Raw genomic sequence first — 21162 nt, 5'->3', positions numbered from 1 at the left:
GGTGCCCGGTTAGCCAACTTGTGGCTAAGGGCTTTTATGACTCTATGTATAAACAATCTTTGTTTAATATAATTTACATTCATTAATGGCATTTTCTTTATCTTTCTTCATAATGTTATATTGTGATATACTATTGTTGTTTTGATAAAGACCTTGAATATACTATAGTGTAAGTAAGATGAGATAGTGAATAAAGAGAGATCACTATCATGAAACACATCTTATAGTCACTGTATATTCTAAACAGTTCCTAGTCAATTGAGCCGTCCGCAAATAAGGATAAGGATCGCTCAAGATCGAGACTAGCTGTAATGCCCCAATTTTATATTAATTGAGTTTAATCGAGATAATCAGGGTTTTCAGTATTTGAGGATCGTTTTGATATTTTGCAGGGGGTCTTTTTGCAAACTTTGGATAAATAAAGGACTGAAATGCAAAAGTTGGATTTTATTATTATTATCAAGCAACTTGACCCATCACTTCACCCATACCTCTCATTCCTTCCTCCTTACCTCTCTATCGATTCCTCTCTCTCGGAAGCCATGAAAATCGACATTTCAAGCTTTTCCACCGCTCGATTCGCACGATCCAATCGTTAGATTTCATTTCCGAGTTGAGATTCACGATCACCGCAATGAGGGCTTCTTTTAGACGTAAGTTTTGCTATGATCTCTTGAACTTCGATTTTGTTGAGTTTTCAGAATTTGATAATATTGGAGTATGTCGTTCTTGAGTTAGTATAGATCATGTATTCGAAGTCGGTTTGGAAAAAGAACGAATTTTGGATTTATATGATTTTTGAGGCATTAATTCGAGAATGGGGTCTTGGTTTTGGTTGGATTTTTGATTGATTGGTTAGTTGAGAAGTTGAGTTGATTGGAGTTGTTTATTGTTATTGAAGATTTTTGTTTTGACCGTTTACAGCCGTTATGCCGTCGAAATCGAGTTTTGGATTATCGTTTGTTTGTTCGGTTCATTTTCGGGTTTGTTTGAGTAGTTGGATTGACACCGAATCCGTATGATCTTCATTTTCAGATTTTGGATTGGAGTTTCGGGTTTGAATCGAACTTGGAAGTTGAATCGAATCGAGAGTTGAAGACGGTATATTGATTGAATTTCTTTGTTTTGAATTGTTGTGATTCGATTGATTATTTATTTGAGTTCATTGATATTTTCAGATTTGAATCCTCGACGGACTCGAAAGGTAAAAGATGAATTTGAATTGAATGGGGTTGAATACTCGAGTTCGATTGATTCTCGAGCCCCGAAAATCACATACTGCATGTTATTTTCTTATATGAACTTGATTGATTATTTTATTTGCACTTGCATTCATATTGAGCCGAATATTCGATTCGTTTTGAAATAGATGGTTTAGGGAGCTATATTGAAGTGGTCTTGGATTTCGAGATTTTCCAAGTGCCAAAATACTTCTTATAGTTGCTCTAAAGTCTAGGGGTTGAGTTGAACGACTTCCACCCCGAATGAGTGTGTCGGTGAGTTGTTGTGAAGACTTGGCCCCGGGATCCCAACTGAATACCGATTGATACTTCGATTATCTGACTTGATAGTCCCGAGATTTGAAGCCATGCATACATTCACTTTCTTTTGAGTTATTGATGATTGTTACATTTCGATATGAGATGTTTAACCCATATTATATGCCTGTCTCTTTTACTTAAAAATTATATTTCTAACCGGTTTATCCGGCTGTTGTCTTTGTTTGTATGTGTACTTGGCAACAGGAGCATCAGGAGCTGGACCTAGTCGTTTGGGTTAGCTCGGGGTGAGATGATAGAAGTGAGACTTCGTGTGTCGTAGGGTTGCTTTTGGAATTGAATTCTATTTTGTTTAGTCGAATGATTACTACTGTCGAACTTGTATTGTTAAACATCGTTCTGTTGGTGTTTTGAACGCCTTATTTTGTGTTTAAGCTATGATTGGAACCTTGGTTGTTTAGATTATCATTTTGAGCTTGTAGAGTCAATATTTGCTTGCCCAGGATTCAGCAACCCGAGGACTACGCGCGGGCGCGCGTGGCTGGCCGAGAAGTATGCACGGGCGCGCGACTTGACGAGCGGGCGCGCCTCATTGTGCAGAAATTTTGGTTTTCTACCCAAGGGCTATGCGCGGGCGCGCGAGTTTTACCGCACGGGCGCGCATGGTGGCCGAGGGGCATGCGCGGGCGCGCGTGAGTTCCTTTAAAAAAAAAATTGATTCTTTTTCCGGTGTTCTTGGTTTTCGATTGTGCTCAATTATTTGAGTTTAGAAGATTAGAAACGGGGTCTCACACTAGCATTTGCGATGTCAAGTACCACGTTTCATTGGTATGGAACATAGAGATGTTCAAAGCATGCAAATGGATATTCATATGATGAATGATTGAACTACCCTATTCGGACTTTCCAAGTGGTTATTATTAATTGAGTGGATAAGTCCGCGGTTTTGGTTGTACACCATTAGTCCTTACTACTTGAAACATCATGGAGACTCTATATGCTAGTACTATACTTTGACTCGTTTATCGACTCTATGAGGGTCATCAGGTGTCGGGATTGGGTACAGTTACGACACATATAGGAGTCAATGCTTTGTTGTCAAGGATTCACCACATGCTTGCGAGTGTGGATATCCTATGCGATCTGAGGAGATATTAGTGTGACAAATCTCTGGCCAGAGTACTCGATGTGATTTAGGTTACTTGGTTTCCTAGTAGCACATGCGATGTCACTATTTGATCTTCAAGATGCATTGCATAGTTATCGAATCTTGAACGACTCTCGATGTACCAATGGTTGTTGATTCGATCGGGATATATGGATGAAGGGACCGTACTGTACGCTAACCAAAACCTACTGGTTCTTGCAGGCACTATCAGTGATACCTAGGGAATCATGGGGTGATGTTGCTAAGCGCTCTTACCATGATTCGATGGATAAGTCGGAAATTGTTGTTCCGAGTCACAAGGAGTTGTGAGCCCACAGCTAGCTGTATCCCTGAACCATTGAGGGTCACACAAGTAATGGATTACTAATCCCCGTTGAGATAGTTAAATTTAAAGAGTTAAATTTAGCGAAAGAGAAGTTGGACTTCTTAACTAAAGGGAGTGGAATTTCCTAAAATGACATAGGGATGGGCATTTTTGGAAATCACTGAATTCAGATTCAGAAAAATTATCTTGACTTTAAAAGGTGCAGAAATGGTTTCTGTGCACATTGGTGAAATTAGTTTATCAATCGGAGTCATGATGAATTTAATATTAATTTCTATAATAACAGGCTTGGTTTGTTGGGCTTAAGTTATGGATCATGGGCCCTAAGGAGTTAGTGTTCTAATATACATATAACTTAATCCAGTCTAGAAATTATATATATATATATATATGTGTAATTTTTGAAAAAGAGAATGATTCCAACCTTGCAATTTTCAAAAATCACATCTAAATATTAAAAGGAATTTTCGAAAATTTGAGAGAGTATCTCAAGAGAATTTTCGAAATCCGTTCTCCTTTTTGAGAGAATTCAGTCTGTGATTTTTATGAAAAATTACATTCTGAATTGACAGATCAAATCTATTGAATATCTTCGATAAACATCTGATTGATTTCTAGTGCAATCAATCAGTGGGTTTCAGTTTTCTGTTCGTGGACCTAATTCAGGAGTTGATCGAGCAAGTAATCAGTTCCTGGGATTTACAACAAGAGCAGATTTAATCTGTTGGAGTCCATAATCAAGCCATAGCTTGAAGAGGTAAAATATTAATTGTTATTATTATTTTACTTGAATAATTTAATCGTTAGGATTTGATACCCATGATATGGAATCGTTCCATATAAAAAAATTTTAAACTTCCGCTGCACCGGATATCAGATCTATGATCTGAAAAAGTGTTCCAATAGCATCCCAAGAGATGTGAGTCATTGACAGTCTCCATAGGGAACAGTGATCTCATGTTGGACTCGAGTCAGGTAAGACAGTTTCCATATGGGACTCGTATCCTATTTTGGATTCGGGTCAGGATGGGGTTGGCTCAGCACTGAAATAGAATATACGAGTACCCCGCGAAGTCGCTCTCTAGCCGGTACTGTATATTCCTGGCACCTTGAGCAAGTTTTTTACCTAGGATTTTAAATTATTTGTGTGCGCATATTTGTACTTATATAATTGCTTATGTATTGAGCGTTGTCGCTCACGCCCCTGTGTTTGGGTATTGTGGTGTACCTTGTGGCGAGGCAGATTTGAGGCTGGACAGTCCTGGCGGCTCTCAGCAGGATTGAGGATCCGAGAGCGTGAGGTTTTAGAGGGTAGGGATTTGTTTACCCTGAACCTTTGATTTGGTTGTATTTATACACTTATTTTATCGTCGGTTGTATTCTGCCGATTGGATTTGTTGTATTTTAAATTATCCACTCCTTGCGCTTTAAGTATTATTGCATGCGCTTTATTATAACTCTGATTAGATAGTAGATCCGGTTTGGGTCATTACAGACATATTTTCCCTTATGAGGTGATTTTCGCAATCTTTCCCTTATCTTGGAAGATTGTAGTACTTGTTCGTCGGTTGAGCTGAGTATGAAGAAGAGAAGATGATTAGAGGTACTGAGGAACTTCTGAGTTGGAACCTGATTATATCCGGAGAGATTGAATGCAGCAGCTGATGCTCTGAGCCGAAAATATGTTCTTATTTTATCTACTATCAGTATTTTCTTTGATCGATGATTGCTGCACTTATGTTTAGAGTTTGAAGCAGATAGGAGGTCTACGAAAATTTTGCTTTTTAGCTGAATCAAAATTGTTTGAGAAGATCGAGAGCGTACAAGATTTTTGATTTGATTTATCAGAGTTTGATGAAGAAATGTCAGAATCAAAATGTCTGAGATTCGGGTTGGTGTTGATATGTTATTTTGAGATTAAGCAGATTGTTGTGCCAATATTTTGCTGAAGACATCATATCTTGAGATTGGCATATTGCAGTCTATTTAGTATTCTTTCAGTTTATCCAAAGATGTTTGATGATTTGAGGAATCAGATGGGATAGAAGCAGATGAAGAACAATGTTTGAGGTATGTTTTTCTGATGTTCTGAGCTGTCTGTAGTTGATAGCAGAAAGAGAACGATCCGACGGTCTGTCATATAGTTTATTCTGGTTCAGAATGGGATAGAGATCATGTTTGATGGATTCATCACGAGATTACTATGATCAGTCTGAGTTGGAGTTGTTACTCAAGTTTGATTGACTGATTGATGAAATCTGCTACTATTTTTCATACAGAGTGATTCTCAGACCTGTTCAGATGATAGATATTCTATAAGAACCTTGTCAGATTGTTTGGTTTTTCGGATATGGATTATTTTCAGACAGGGATCTTTGAGGTACTCTTTCTTATGGTTCAGTCTCCGAAGAGGCTTTTGTTATTCCAGTATATTGGAGTACAACCGATATCCTCAGAACGACGGACAGCCAGAACAGATGATATGGATTTAGAGGATTTGCCGAACTATTTAGAAAATGTTTTTGTATGAGCAGTCCATGCCATATCTTAAGCTCCTTTTTTTTTTTTACCAGATTTGGTAAAACATGGTACCGATCCTAAAGGTCCATGGTTCGAATAAGAGGAAGGTATGAAACTCAATGATCCAGGGAAGAGAAGATTAGGAGTGTGGTGCTAGAATTTTGCACTAGAAGACGAGTGTCGCTAACTCCAATGAAGTTTTTGTATAACAACTATCAGATGAATCTCTGACGGAATTCATTCGATGAGTTTTATGAGCGAAAATGGAAATCTTGATCGAATCGGGATGATTTCCTGGTTTCCCCGAATTGGGACCAGATGTGATTTTGAGGATTGGATTGACATATGAAGATTCTGTTTGGAATGAGGACGACTTAGATTAGATAGTCGGAGTATACAGATGTTTAGATGCAGACATTCGTATTTTGATCGGTGAGACCGGTGTTTTCTGAAGATTTCAAATTTCAGAGGAGCGTCAGAGATGAGATGAGAGATAGAAATCGTCTCGGAGATTGATTGAATTACAGTAGAGTCTGAAGATGATGGGCGATCTTGCCTATAGACTTGTTTTATTTCGTCTCTTTCTGGTTTTCACGAGGTGTTTTCCGTCTTTTAATTTGGATTATCACCAGATTCTCGTTGTTGAATTACCAAATCCGAATTTCTTTTGCTCTTTAGCTGATGAGACCGGATTTTTTGAAGTGACGAATTTCTTGAGACGACTGATTCAAAGTATGATCGAACAGATAAGCAGCTCCGAAACAAACAAAGTCAATTTGTGCTAGTAAAGTTGAGCCATTACAGTTTTGAAGAAGAGTTTTGGGAAAATAGAGTCCGACTTGAGACATTGGTTTCTGGACTTATTCTGAGGGATGAATTCTCTTGTAGTTTTGGGTTTTATCCCTTAGCTTATGAGATTGAATAGTATTTGATTTTGAGGACGAAATCTCTTCTTAGAGGGGGAGAATTGTAACGCCCCAAAATTATCTTAAATTGAGTTTATTTGAGATAATCAGAGATTTTAGAAGTCAGGGGCCGTTTTGATATTTATCGGGGACTATTTTGCAATTTTCGGAATTTTCATGGAACAAAGTGCAAAAGTGAGATTTTATTTATATTCTTGGCCCTTGCATTAGTTGACTAGTCTTCCCTTCTTCCTCCTCCTTCTCCAAAACGATTCCCCTACATTGAAGGCGAGAAAACTCCTCCCAAGCTTTTCAGATTTCTTCCCGAGCTCGATCCGTTCGTAAGAATTTATTTTCTAAGGCAGATTTGCGATCCCAACAGCGAGAGCTCCGTTCTATCGTAAGTATTTCTTCGATCAGATATACTTCGATTTTGGGATGTTGTTAGAATTGCTTTAAATTTGGATATGTTGTTCTTCAGCTAAGATAGATCATTTATTCTCAGTCGGTTTTGATATAAAGCATCGTTCGGATTTGTTATGAATTTTGTAAGTATAATTCAAAAATGGTGTTTTTGGGATTTGATGGGTTTGGATGGAAATGGATGAATTATTGTTGTTTGAAATTTATTGGATTGAGGTATTGATGTTTGTATTTCCGGATAGTTGAATATATAGCCGTTATACCGCCAGTTTTAGATTTCCGGATTTTAGGAGTTGGAACTAAATCTTTGAATGGAATGAAATTGGATTAATTGATATTGAATGTTCTTCTATATCCGTACAGAATTGAATGGAGATTTTGGAGTTCAGAGTTCGTAGAATTCGAATCGTCGAAGAGTGGATTGAGGTTTGGTATTGAGTACCTTCTTTGTCGATGACTGTTTGGAATAGAATTTTGATTTGGAATTATTATTGTTGTAGCTTGATCAAGATTGGAAGCTACTTCGAATCGAGAAAGGTAAAAGATGACTTCAAAATGGAATAGGACGATTAACTTGAATCCAGAATGATTCGAGTGTCCTAGGGAAAATCACGTACTTGCATGCTACTTGAATTATATGTTTGTTTGTTTGTTTGTTTGAATTACACATGCATTAATATTGAGCATATTTTGTTGTTTTGGAGGGCATGGAGGCCCAAGAGATTTAGACGTTCTAGGGATTATATTCGAGTGGCATTGGTGGGAGATTTACTATCATTTGTCGATCAACTCTCTATTGAATGCCCCAGAGTCTAGAGGATCGAAATATGCACCATCCACCTCGATCGGTAGAGTCGGTGTGTTGTGTGATATTTTGTCCTCGGGATCCCAACCGGAACAAAGAATCATTTCCTTGAATTATCAGATTTGAGAACCCGATTTTAAAGACATGAATTGCATTGTATCGTATTTTGAATCGTGTTGTTATGATTTGAGTATTGGAATTGATTTAGATTGCATGAAATATTTGTCTTGCTGCTAGATATATATATCAGGATTGGATATATTACATGGATTAAATGTTTTGTCTCTTTTACTGGGAAATTGTATTTTCACCGGATTATCCAGCTGTTGTCTTGTTTTGTATGTGTGTTTGGCGGCAGGTGGGGCAGGTTCGAGTCAGAAGCTGCATGATTAGATCGAGTTGGAAGTGATAGAAGTGAGGCTCGGTTTAGAAGTAAAACTTAGTATTCGAACTCATTTGTATTTATTTAACGTTTAATTGTAGAACTTAGAATTGAAGCATGTTCTACTAGTCAGGAATTGTATAACTCTAGAACTATCTTGTTTTGGACTTTGTATGTTGTTTGGATGAGTTATGCATTGTTGGAGTGCCTTGGTATTGGAATTGGACCTAGACCATCTTCTGGTTTTTCTGTGCAGATATGGCCGCTCGATCGGTAGACTTTGACCAATCGAGCGGTGGAGCTACAGACTTGTTTATGTTTTAAAAAAACTGGTGTCCGCTCGATCGGATGAATCTTACCGATCAAGCGGTGCTGGAATTACTCGGCAGAGAGTTTGCATTTCTTTGCTCGCTCGATCGCAGGAAAACCCTCAACACAACTCTGATGACAACCCCTAGTCATCGCTGGTAGAAATCCGTCCACCTACTAGATCCACACGTCTAGCAGGAACCCAAAGGTTGAAACTTATCTGCTCAAAATACACACTCGTCAAGGAAATCCCTCCCAGACTGGTTCCCATAGCAGAACACTCAAACTAGATCTCTAGCACACCAGACGATATCGAACCATCGATATCAAACCTGATATCTAATCCAAGGTTATACCCTGTTGTGACTCCTACCAAATTCCTAGACTGAGTAGCCTTCCCACCGCCAATCCTGAAGCACGGAGGCTCCCAGGTAACCTCTGAAGTACAAGGACTCCCAGAGTAACACTGGCATAGGGTCGCGCCCCATCATGTCTAGTTATGATCATAGTCCACAACTCTCGGCATATACTGGATCTGATATCCCGATGAAAACCTATCAACACAAGTCTCATCCTAACGAAGGTCAGACAGCCTACCGTTCTAAGGAAACAACCTAGAAAAAAGTCTAATGTTCTAAACCAAACAATAATCTTATGCCTCTAGATGAGTCCACTCATCGCTGACACTATCTTAGTCTTCTGACTAACTTGGTCAATCCTAGAAAAACATCTAGACTAATCACAAGTCAAACAGTCACAGTCGGCCCACTCAAATCCCATGAGCTACAATAGTTGAACACTAATCAACTAAAACCACGCCAACCTTTCGCACAATCGTGCAATCATCCACGAATTGCTGGATAAATACAACATGTATCATTGCTTCAAGTTATGTACAATTCTATTTTATTGCAATTCCATGTAATAAAATTACAGTATTCAAAATACAATGAAATGTACAACCGAACTTGAAATGATACAACCAAAGTATGATGATTCATTATAACTGAAATATTGTTTACAATTACAATAATACAGTATTTAAATCATCTCACTAATCTTCGTTTCTTGAGCATGAAGCTTCTAATAGACACACGCATCGATATAAGCATACTCCAGCTCAAACCTCTCGGTATCTCGTCCTGCCAAGACTTTCGGAGAAATAACTCGAGCTCGCTAACTAGCTATACTCTGCGTCAGTGTCTGTCAGTCGACCTCTTCTACTCACGATCTACCGTCAGCTTTCTTCTTGTAACCAAATCATGCTTTTGAACATGAAGTTTCCCGTGTGCCTACCGAATGCATCGATACAAGCATACCGACAAAACTATGTTCTGCATGAGTTTTATGACCTTACGCTCGAAACCTATCATGCCTTAGACACTCGAGGCATTCCCTGGTAAAGGTCTATCTGACAATCTCTCCAACTACGACTGGAGAATCTTCAGAGTAGTGTCATCATGGTACAGACTGTACAAATGCAAACATCAAGTGCGTCCCAACCAATCCTCTGCCACTGCCTCTGGTATCTGGTACTCGATCCAAAGCTAGGACCCATATGAGTAGATGTCTTGAAAACTCGGACACGATTTCTCGCTCCTGTCTTCACTTGCTGGAATCCTATAAGCCAAATCTTCAGAATTCCTGCCGATGATGATAGTCTTCGGGCAACCTAATCGCCGCATCATCACCTCTTCCAAGAACTCATCAATCCTATAAGGATAACCCAAAGTCTTAATACTATATCCCAAGTCTCTTGCATGCATGCGCTCTGATACCAATAAATGTAGCGACCCTAACCGGATCCACTACCTAATCAGATTTAAGAGCATAAATAAGCATGCATTAAATAAATCGTTGCGGAAGACTTAAATAAAAGCAGACCAACAGAATACAATCTAGTAAAAAAAATTCGATTATATAACCCAATCGATTGAATAATCCTAAAGGGCAAAACCTACATCTAATCCTGTTGTCTTCACTGATCACTGGCTATTCCAAGCTCCTGGTGCTCCATCCTGCACCTAAACCTGCCCCGTCGAATGGGGTGTCCAGATACACAAAAAAGACTGGACGTGAGCTCTAAGCTCAATACGAAAGCACGGGTAAAACATACAAATATGATGCATGCAAATGAAAGGGTATCCATATCTGGGATAACTGTATGCAACTGCTCAGTAATGGCGCCTAAGAAATGAGTGGTACAACCCGGGGAGCAAACCCTGTGTACACTGCTCATTCCTAACGAACGTAGACCGTGTCTTATAGATGCCAGTGCCGGCTAACCAATCGGTAGCGGGGCGCTCAACATCAATCGTCCGAACAGGGCTGAGCGGCCCTCCATAGCTCATCTCAAAATATGTACAGGAACAATATGATATGAACATGCCGCATAATAATATGACACACAAATGCAACATATAAGCATGCAAAACCCGCTGGCTATCTCAGTCAGTACTTACGTACCTTTCTACAGGCAGTCCAAGCAGTCCCACTCTAGGCTCCAAGCCTACATCAGCTCTACAATGAAAATACTTATGCATCATTAATTAAGCTCTAAAAGCCTTAACTAAGCTATTGCATACTCCTAAATAATTTAAGGAAACCATAGCTATACTTGCGTCCATCGTCAGCTCACTGATGACAATTGCCTCAAAACTAGGTCACAGCTCCGCTACGACGCCTGGATCGCTATGCCACTTGCGGAATCCCAATAGGATGCCTAGATTTCCCTAGATCTGAGTTAGAAGGCTAAGGAATCAAGAGAGAAGAGAGGAAAGAGGTGCAGGAAATGAATTCTCGGACCCTCTACTTATAGACACAGAACGGAACGTCCGTTCCTCAACGTTGCATCTGTTCTGCCTGACGAACGTTTCTTTCGATCCCCATCGTTGCTTCCGATGTCCCATCAAGTGTTTAAGCAATGACGTAATATTTTTGACATCACGGATGAAATCACTTCCAGAACGTTGCTTCCGTTCTTGGTCAACCTTCGGGCCATTTTCGATCATTCTAAATCAATTTCTGAAGTCCGTTAATCCAACAGAGACTTCCTTAATCATGTATTAATAAATCAATACATGATCACACGATTAATTACTCATTAATCATTAATTCTGGATACGGGTCACTATATTTTTCCATTCTCCTTCACCCTCCAAAAAAACTCAACAACCCTCTTGAACTTAGATCGCTTTTTATTTTTCTTCATCTTTACCAACTTCGGATTAATCTCTCTTGGAAATTTTACAGCACTAACAACTTTGCAGCAACATTCCATCTTCTTTGATTGTTCAACCAGGAACACCTTCTCCGTCGATGTTTTTTCAGCCTCCTTGAACACATTAAAAGTAACTTTCTCACCTTCTACACACATCGTCAACGCAACTTTCTTAACATCAATCTTGGCTTCAGCAGTAGCCAAGAATGGTCTCCCCAAAATTAAAGGCATATTTACATCTTCCTCCATATCTAACACAACAAAATCCACCGGAAAAATAAACTTATCTACTTTTACCAGAACATCCTCAATGTTTCCACGCGGATATTTGATAGATTTATCGGCGAGCTTCAATGCGATTGTCGTGGGCTTCACCTCCCCAAGTCCTAGACTTTTGAAAATAGACAAAGACATTAAATTAATGCTAGCTCCTAAATCACAAAGTGCTTTATTAAAATTAGAAGAACCAATAATACAAGGAATCGTAAAACTTCCTGGATCATTTAATTTTTGTGGTAGCTTCTTTTGTAAGATAGCACTGCACTCTTCAGTCATATTCACGGTCTCAAACTCCTCCAACTTTCGCTTCTTAGACATCACCTCCCTCAAGAATTTAGCATAATTCGGCATTTGCAGCAAAGCATCGGCGAATGGAATATTGATTTGAAGTTTCTTGAAGATGTCAAGAAACTTGGCAAACTGTTCGTCCAACACCTTCTTCTTGAATCTCTGCGGGTATGGAAGTGGCGGCTTGTACATCAATTTCAGCTCAGGTTCACACTGTTGCTCCTTGACTTCTTCCTCAATTTTCTTCTCTTCAATAGCAGGTTCTTGGACTCCAACTTCTTTTCCACTACTCAATTCTATGGCCTTATAGTGTTGTATGGGATTCACCTTAGTATTACTTGGGAACTGGCCGCAGTTGTTATCTTTCAGTGCGTTCGCCAACTGTCCAATGCTAGTCTCCATGGATTGCAACACCGCGCCCATGTTGGCCATGTGTGTCTCTAAGCTGTCCAGGCGAGTCTCAGTCCTCGCCATTCTCTTACTCGATTCCGGCACGAAAGTACTAACAACATCCTCCAAAGATGACTTACCCTCACCCTTATTTGTAATGAACCCCGGAGGATTCAACACATTGTTATTGTTAGCATAAGAAAATTTTTCATGATTTCTCAAACTAGGGTGATAAGTATTGGGAATAAGATTACCTCTGTAGCCCCCATAACCTCTTTGATTTATGTACTGCACCTGTTCAGAATGGTGAGATTCTTCCATAGCACCCGACACACCTGCTGGTTTTGCAACACTCACTTTATTCAAAGCAGCTACCTGTATAGTCAGTGCAGATAAATTGAGCAGTGATAGATGTTAGAGGATCCACTACATACACTCCAACACGCTTCTTAACTCCCATACGCTCAGATGGCCATTGAAAACTATTGAACGTCATCTGTTCCAACAAATCATAGGCTTGTACATGGTCCTTTGCAAAAATGGTGCCTCCAGCTGCAGAATCCACATTCATCCTTGTAGGCGCATTCAATCCATTGTAAAACCACTCGATCTATTCCCAATCTGCAAAATTGTGGTTAGGACAACGTCTAAGTAAATATTTGTACCTTTCCCATGCCTCGCAGAGCTGTTCAGACTCCATCTTCCTGAAGGTGCTGATTTCGATCTTCAATTGGGTGGATTTGGCAGGTGGAAAATATTTTGCAAGAAATTTTTCTGACATCCCCTCCCACGTATTAATGCTTCCTAGCGGCAGTGATTGCAACCAACTCCTTGCTTGATCCCTGAGAGAAAACGAAAACAAGCGTAAGCGTATAATATCCTCAGACACACCATTAATTTTTACCGTATCGGTTATCTCCAAGAATGTGCGTAGGTGTAGGTGAGGATCAGCAGTGGCGCTCCCATTAAATTGGTTCTGTTGAACCATGTTGATCAAGGCCGGCTTCAGTTCAAAATTTTTGGCGTTAATGGTCCCTCGAGCGATTCCAGAATAGTGAGCCTGGATCGTCGGCCGAAAGTGATCTCTAATTGGCACCAGGGGAGCTTGATTTACATTATCTTCAGCCATTCTATTGACTTCTTTTCTTCTAATTCTTCTTAAAGCACGTGCAGTGCGCTCGATCTCGGGATCAAACAGTAAAGAATTTGTACTTTGAGATCGTCGCATAGACTGCAATTGAAAATAAGAAGAAATCAATTAGTAAATTAAAATAAAAAACTCTAAATTAAAATCTAGACTAATTGGTAACAAGAATAAAAAATAATCAAAATTTACTCACCGTCAACGGCGCCAAAAGCTTGTTGTGAAAAATACTCGCAAGCGTACGAGTGTCAAGTTTTAATATAGTAATGAATAGAATATCGTTCCTACGAGGAGTAATATGAAATTATCTAGTACTTGTAATTAAAATAGTCCTAATTTTATCTTGAAAAATCAATAACTGAGAGGTTTTGCATAAAATAAATAATCAATGAGTTTTTGATAGCACGCACACAACTTTCAGAGGTTTATCAATCAGAAAAAAAATGGTCTAGAGGTATAGATTTTACCTGGTTTCAACAACAATCAATCCTAATTAATTAATCTTCATGAATTTCAGTAAATTAATAGCCAAGAACACTTAAGTTTATTATTTCCCTCTCCCGAGCAACAAAAATTTTATCAACTACAATTCAATTCCAATATCCCTATTAAGAATCTACTTGCAGTGATAAATTCAAAACAATTTTCTTTTCAAAAGCTCTGTTAAAATTATATACTCTCCCGAGTTATATAAATAATTAACAGTGTATTTTCTAATGGTCTTACTTAAAATCTCCTCTTTCGAGTGCCAGATTTCAAATAAATATTACAAATCAATTATTGATCAGATAATTGAAAAGACAATCAATTCTAGAAAAACAATTCATCTAGAAGAAACTCAATTCAATAAAATCAAAAATTCATGAAAGTGTCTACACCAGGTTCCATCAACCTCTAGACTTAAAAAAGTTTAGTTCATAATCAAAATATTGCAAAAACAATTCATGTCCATGAAACTAAACATCAAATCAAAGTTTAATGACAAAAGATAAAGAAAACAAATCCAAAGATGTGATGTCGTATCCGGATAACGCGATCTTCTTCCTTGCTCCAGATTTTCTTTTCAAGTTTGCACAGATTTCTCCTTCAAATTTCTCTCTCGATCGTTCATGTGATTCTCCTCTGATGTGCGGCGGCTTCCCCTTCTATTATGTGCAAAAGAATCCCTTTTATATGTGCTTCAAATCCAATAAATAAAAGCCCAAGAAGATCCACAAGGTTTCTTTCCGAAAAACTAAAAAAATCGACTTTTGCGATGGCACGCCCGCGCCTGAAGAGATGGGCGCCCGCGCATGACTCTCTGTCTCCCGGATGCTCAAATTTGCCCTGATGCGCGCCCGCGCATGCCTCTCTAGTTAGAAAAAAATCTGCATCGTGCGACAATTTTCAAAAAATCATATCTCACAATCGAACCGTCCGATTAGGCGGAAATTTGACAGCAGCTTCAAAACATCCTAAACTTTAATATGAACGGTGAAGATTGGATTTTGATACTTCAATAATTCCCAGTAATTTTCTGAAGTTGATACTCCATAATGCATCCTTCCGCTTTTTTTTGCTACTTTTGCGCCAATTCTTGCAACTCACAAAAACAACAACTAACATACATAATATCCACTCGATACATTACAAAATTTCAAGACAAATCATATATAAATCAAGTGCATAAATTGCACTTAAAAAATTCCCCCAAACTTAAACTTTTGCTAGTCCCGAGCAAAACAATAATGAGTAATATAGTCGGCCTCCGAATTTTTACATTTCAAGATTAAATACACATGTAGGCTAATTTTCTCAAGAGTTCTCGTGTGTGTGTGATTTGCCAATCTTGTCATCCTCCTTGCTTTCGATACACTAATGCAACAAGTTTGTTTCACAGAATCATCAATTCCGCTCTCTAGTTTCAAAATACTCTCCACCAAGTTCAACTTCTACTCGCTAAGTTCAAGACATATCATTTTTTTTCATAATATCACCAGATTTGCATCCGGTTTTATTTTATTTAGCCCCAATAATTACCCGCATACTTAGCTATAACTAAAGATAGGATTCGAATTTCAATCCCCTTGTCTATAGCTCGGATGGAACATCAACTCCATTATTTTTTTTCCGCAAACTTAGCATGGAACAGTGAATAGAATTTCAAACACTTTCCAAGCCCAGATGAAGTTGTTAATTTTTTTCAAAAATTAATTCTTTCACTTTTGCAATCCCATTTATTCCGCATACTTAGCCAAGGACAAGGGAATTAGGATTTCAATTCCTTATCAATGACCCGGATGGAGTTATTATTAATCTTTTCATATTTTAATGCCTAATTCATTTCTACGCTCATAGAATTCTACCTCAGTTTCAAGCATAAATCACCAAAGTTAAGAATCAAATCATCCAATTCACTTACAAAATCACAAATTTTCTCTAATCACTTAAGTCTAGAAAATCAAGGCATAGTGCATATGAGTGATAACTCAAGATTAAATATAACTAACATTAACATTTTTAACATCAGAAATTATTTTCATCATAGGCCAACACAAGTACACATCATTTATTCAACTCAAACTAACTCATGAAAAAATTTCAAAATTTTCAGAATTTTTTAAACACCCCCCAAACTTAAATTGTGCATTATCCTCAATGTACAAAAAATTAAAATAAAACCAAAAACACATACCTTGGGAACCGAGCGTCAGTACTCGGAATCATCTTAATCACTCAAAGATCTTCATGCAGGGGTGACATCTAAACTTTCACCGCTTCAATTTTTTCACCTACACAACTCAAAATTATTATTGATGTTTAGTTTCTACATGAAAAAAATGAAACTAAAATAACTAAAATTAAACAAATAAAAATAAAGCAAATAAATAAAAATAACTTGGGTTGCCTCCCAAGAAGCGCTTAGTTTATAGTCCATAGCCCGACTCGATGCCGCTTTCAGCCTGATTCCCTCGATTTGTTGTAGGTTTTTTCATTCTCCTTTACCCTCCAAACAAACTCAACAACCCTCTTGAACTAAGATCGCTTTTTCTTTTTCTTCATCTTCACCAACTTCGGATTAATCTCTCTTGGCAATTTTACTGCACTAACAACTTTGCAGCAACATTCCATCTTCTTTGATTGTTCAACCAGGAACACCTTATCCGTGGATGGTTTTTCAGCCTCCTTGAACACATTAAAAGTAATTTTCTCACCTTCTACACCCATCGTCAGCACACATTTCTTAACATCAATCTTGGCTTCATCAGCAGTAGCCAAGAATGGTCCCCCCAAAATTAAAGGCATATTTCCATCTTCCTCCATATCCAACACAACAAAATCCACCGGAAAAATAAACTTATCTACTTTTACAAAAACATCCTCAATGATTTCACGCGGAAATGCGACGTTGCTAGGCGCTAATCACGATTCAGTTGGTTAAGACGAAATGAGTTCGGACATCGATAATTAAAAGAGTTTAATTAATCAATGAGGACAATTAGGGTATGTCCACAAAAGATTAAATATGTTTAATCTAAAATCGCAAAAAGTTGTGATCCCATGACTAGCATACACCTGAACCATTGAGGGTCACACAAATACTAATTGTGATCTACTCGAACAAGATAATTAAATTCAATGAGTTGAATTTAATAGTTATAAAGATTATGAGCTAATTTTAAATAGACACGAAAAATCAAGAAAGTTTTATTTTTTGAATTGCTTCCATGAAAATATTGATATGTATATTGTAGTCATAAAAATAAATTTGATTTATTTTTCTAGAATACGATATAAGAGTTATGAAATATTTTGTGAGAAATATTTTAATTAATTTTTAATTGAGATACTATTTGGATAGTATTTAAAAATTAGTGACACTATCACAAAATATATTTACATATATACATATCATATCAAACAAGATAAAGAAATTAGAATGGAAAGATTTTATTTCTTATCTTGGTGATATACATATATATGTAGAGATAATGAGATATTTGATTTATGGAAATCAAATAATTATCTAAATTGATATCTAATAATTAATGATAATATGATTATCATTAAGTTATTATACTTATTAATATGGTTAACGTGAAATCATAATATTAAGTAATAATTAATAATAATTTGTTAATGATAATATGATTATCATTAAATTATTATAATCTATATATATATATATATATTTATACGTGTGGTTATTAAAAAAGTAACTATATTTGATTTATGAAATCAAATAACTTATCTTAAGTAATAATTAATGGTAATGAGATTATCATTATATTATTACTAATAATAAGTTAATATATATATGTACACGTATGGAGGCTTGAGGCGTAGTCAGACTTTCACAATTCAGAATCGAGAATTGCAATTGTGAATTCAATTCTCGGTTGGAAATTAAGATTTTGATTTTTCGTGTTCTTGATATACAATTTATATATCGTATCCACCGTGGCTTCGATACGGTATTAGATTTTTTGTTCGTATAATTCGAATAGTTGTCTAGTGCCAATTATTCGTGGTAGATCCAATTGGTGGTGGACCGGATTTTTGGCGGCTGCGGCAAAGTCTACAGTTGAGGTCAGATTGGGACAAGACAGGAGTAACCATCCACGACTGAAGGTCGTGTGGTAATCTCTTTTTCATGTGTTTAATATTTTATGCATTTATTTTATGAATCAAAGACAACTCACGATTGTCTCCGGGATCGATAGATCGAAAAATTTTATAATTCCGTTGCGTATTCAATGCGGGTTCCGGAAAAATCCAACAGTGGTATCAGAGACAGGTTGTGTTTTGATTAATAAATCTGACCCTATTTTTATGTTAATAATTAATTTTATTAGATCGTTTCCAATTTAAACTAATCGTATATAAAATTTTCAGAAATTTTAAATACGAAAATTTTAGACATCGCCGACCCGAAAAGGAGTTTTCGGCATGTCACTGTTCATGGGCTTACGACGAACAAGCAGTGACGGCCGAGCAGAGATGTCTTCTCGGCCATGGTGAAATCACCGCACGCACAGCGTGCGGTGAAGAAGATGGCCATCAAGAAAAATAATTATAAATTATTTATTATTTTAATTATTTTAAAATCATTAAATCTTAATTTATTAAAAATATGATTTTTAATTATTTAAGTGTAAAATAATGATTTTACAAATTAATTAATTATAAATTAAATAAAATTGTTTTATTTAATTTATTGATTTTATTTTTGATTAATTATATGATTTAAAGTAAAATGGTGATTTTACTAAATTATTTATTAATATGTTAATTAGAAATTAATTGAAATTGTTTCATTTAATTTGTTAAAATATTTTTCAATAAATAATACGATTAGTGGCAACGATAGAATAAATTAATTATTATTTAATTACATGTGATGTAATTATGATAATTTAATTTGTTGTAATTATATGTGATATGATTGCATGGTGAATGATTACGGCCCTCGACTAATGTGTTTAGGTGAATGCTTCGGTTTTAATATTTTATATATATTGCGATTTTGGTTTATGAGCATGCGTGCCTACTTCCCTCCATTGTCTGATGTATCCCTCCCCAATGTTGTATGCATATTCTTTTGTTTGCATTATTTAAATGTAAATCATTAGATTTAGTTGGAGACAAAGATTGAAGATGGAGTACCAAAAATCAAGACATGTATGATGGATGCTTAAATGTAATAAGATTGCATTGCATATCTGTATTACCCTAGACAGACTATTGATCCACGACATGACTCACGTGGATCACTTAGAGAAGGTCGTAATCATCCATGTTTATTTTATTGTGCATGTGATGTATGATTAATATTGTTTTTATGTTTTATTTATATGTATGACATTGCATGAATAAAACATAGTTGCATGAATCCGGCAAACAAACAAATAAGCGAATGATGAGATTTTTATTAAAATTAAAATCCCTTAATTTTAAATATGATTTAAAATTTATAATCAAATCAAGAAAGGTAAATGCAAAAGAGTTTGTTATTTCCTGCCTTCCATCGACGATCGATTACATGATGATGCTACTCATGGTTAGTGCAGTATGCCACTAAAAGTGGGGAGTGCTAATCATTAGAAAGCTGTGATTATCGATTGACATATGATGTAAATAGAATGAGACACTCATGACTATTCGCCATAAAATTGGGAACTCATGGGTCCGCTCATTGCTATTTGATATCGATAAGGTGATTTGACACGAGATGACATTAATCGTCATAAAATTGGGGTTGTGCCGATTGTGAGGCGAAAAACTTGGGGATTACATATGATGTAATTGTTATCTACCTTCGAACTTATTATAGTTGGCTGATAAAATTCGGGACTATAATGGGCTCGTTGGGCTCCAAACCCACAAGAAAGTTTGACTTTTTTTTTTTCTATAAGAAGGTAAAGAAATTCGTAAAATTTAGTGGGAGTAAATTCAAAATATAAAAGGCCATTATTTTGAACAAATCATAAATGAATAATCCGCTGATATTTATCTGTTTCATTTTTCAGTATATGAAACTGTCTTCCATAAACCCATTAGCTGCTATTCTTGACCAAAACAAACTTATCGGAACTAACTATCCTGATTGGCTACGTAATTTGAAAATTGTCCTTGCCTCCGAAAAATTGCTCTACACTCTTAATGGGAGTCCTACTGCTGAAGCGCCTCCTGGCTCAACTGAAGAGGAGCTCAAGACACTCTAGAAGTGGTGGGATAATTATCTCACTACTAAATGCTATATGATGGCATCTATGTCAAATGAGCTCCAACGTCGATATGAGGATTTTAAGTATGCTGTTGACATACACGATCACCTGCGAACATTGTTTGGTGAGCAAACAAGGTCACTTAGACTTGCCACCTCGAAAGAGCTATTTTCATCACGCCTGCAAAATGGGGCCTCGGTCCATGAGCATGGGGTGAAAATAAAATCTTTAATCGAGAAATTGGAAACTTTAGAAGTGGTCATACCTCATGAGCTAGCTTTGGATTTGATCCTTTGGTCTTTACCAAGTTCTTTTGAACCATTTGTTACCAACTTTACAATGAATAAGATTGATTGTACCTTAGAGGAGTTGGTTAACATGATGAAAAATTTTGAGTCTACTATTAAAAAGGAAAAACCCGTTTTCCTTATTGGTTCCTCTTCAAAGGCTAAGAAAAGTTCTAAGCCTAAAATTAAAAAGGGGAATGCGCTCAAACCTTAAAATAAGAAAATGAAGACCAAAAAGGAGGTAGTGGCAAATAAAAAGGAAGGGCAATTGTGTTTCCACTGTAACAAATCGGGTCATTGGCGCCGTAATTGCACTGAATTCCTTGCTCAAAAACGTTCTGAGAAAGGTATGTTATATATTGAATTAAACTTTTCCATTAAATCTACTTCTTGGGTATTGGATACCGGATGTGGTTCACATCTTTGCAATGATTTGCAGCTCCTGAGAAGAAGTAGAAAGCTGAGGGAATGTGAGACCTATCTGAGGCTAGGAAATGGAGCAAGGGTTGCT

The 21162-nt window shown here is 36.9% G+C and overlaps 1 protein-coding gene across 1 annotated transcript; it reads left to right on the top strand.

Moving 5' to 3' along the window:
• Positions 1-20400: 20400 nt before the first annotated feature.
• Positions 20401-20865, top strand: LOC140878950 (uncharacterized). The gene has a single exon (XM_073282577.1). The coding sequence runs from the start codon at positions 20401-20403 to the stop codon at positions 20863-20865; it is 465 nt and encodes a 154-aa protein (XP_073138678.1).
• The last annotated feature ends 297 nt before the right edge of the window (positions 20866-21162 follow it).

Source organism: Henckelia pumila, chromosome 2 (assembly GCF_033568475.1).
Source record: "Henckelia pumila isolate YLH828 chromosome 2, ASM3356847v2, whole genome shotgun sequence".
NCBI lineage: Eukaryota > Viridiplantae > Streptophyta > Magnoliopsida > Lamiales > Gesneriaceae > Henckelia > Henckelia pumila.
Note: the sequence above shows the minus strand (reverse complement) of the source record. Positions and strands in the feature narration are given on the sequence as shown.

What these genes read in the sequence shown, in the direction of transcription:
- LOC140878950 (XM_073282577.1), top strand. Translation starts at nt 20,401, where the DNA reads ATGGCATCTATGTCAAATGAGCTCCAACGTCGATATGAGGATTTTAAG.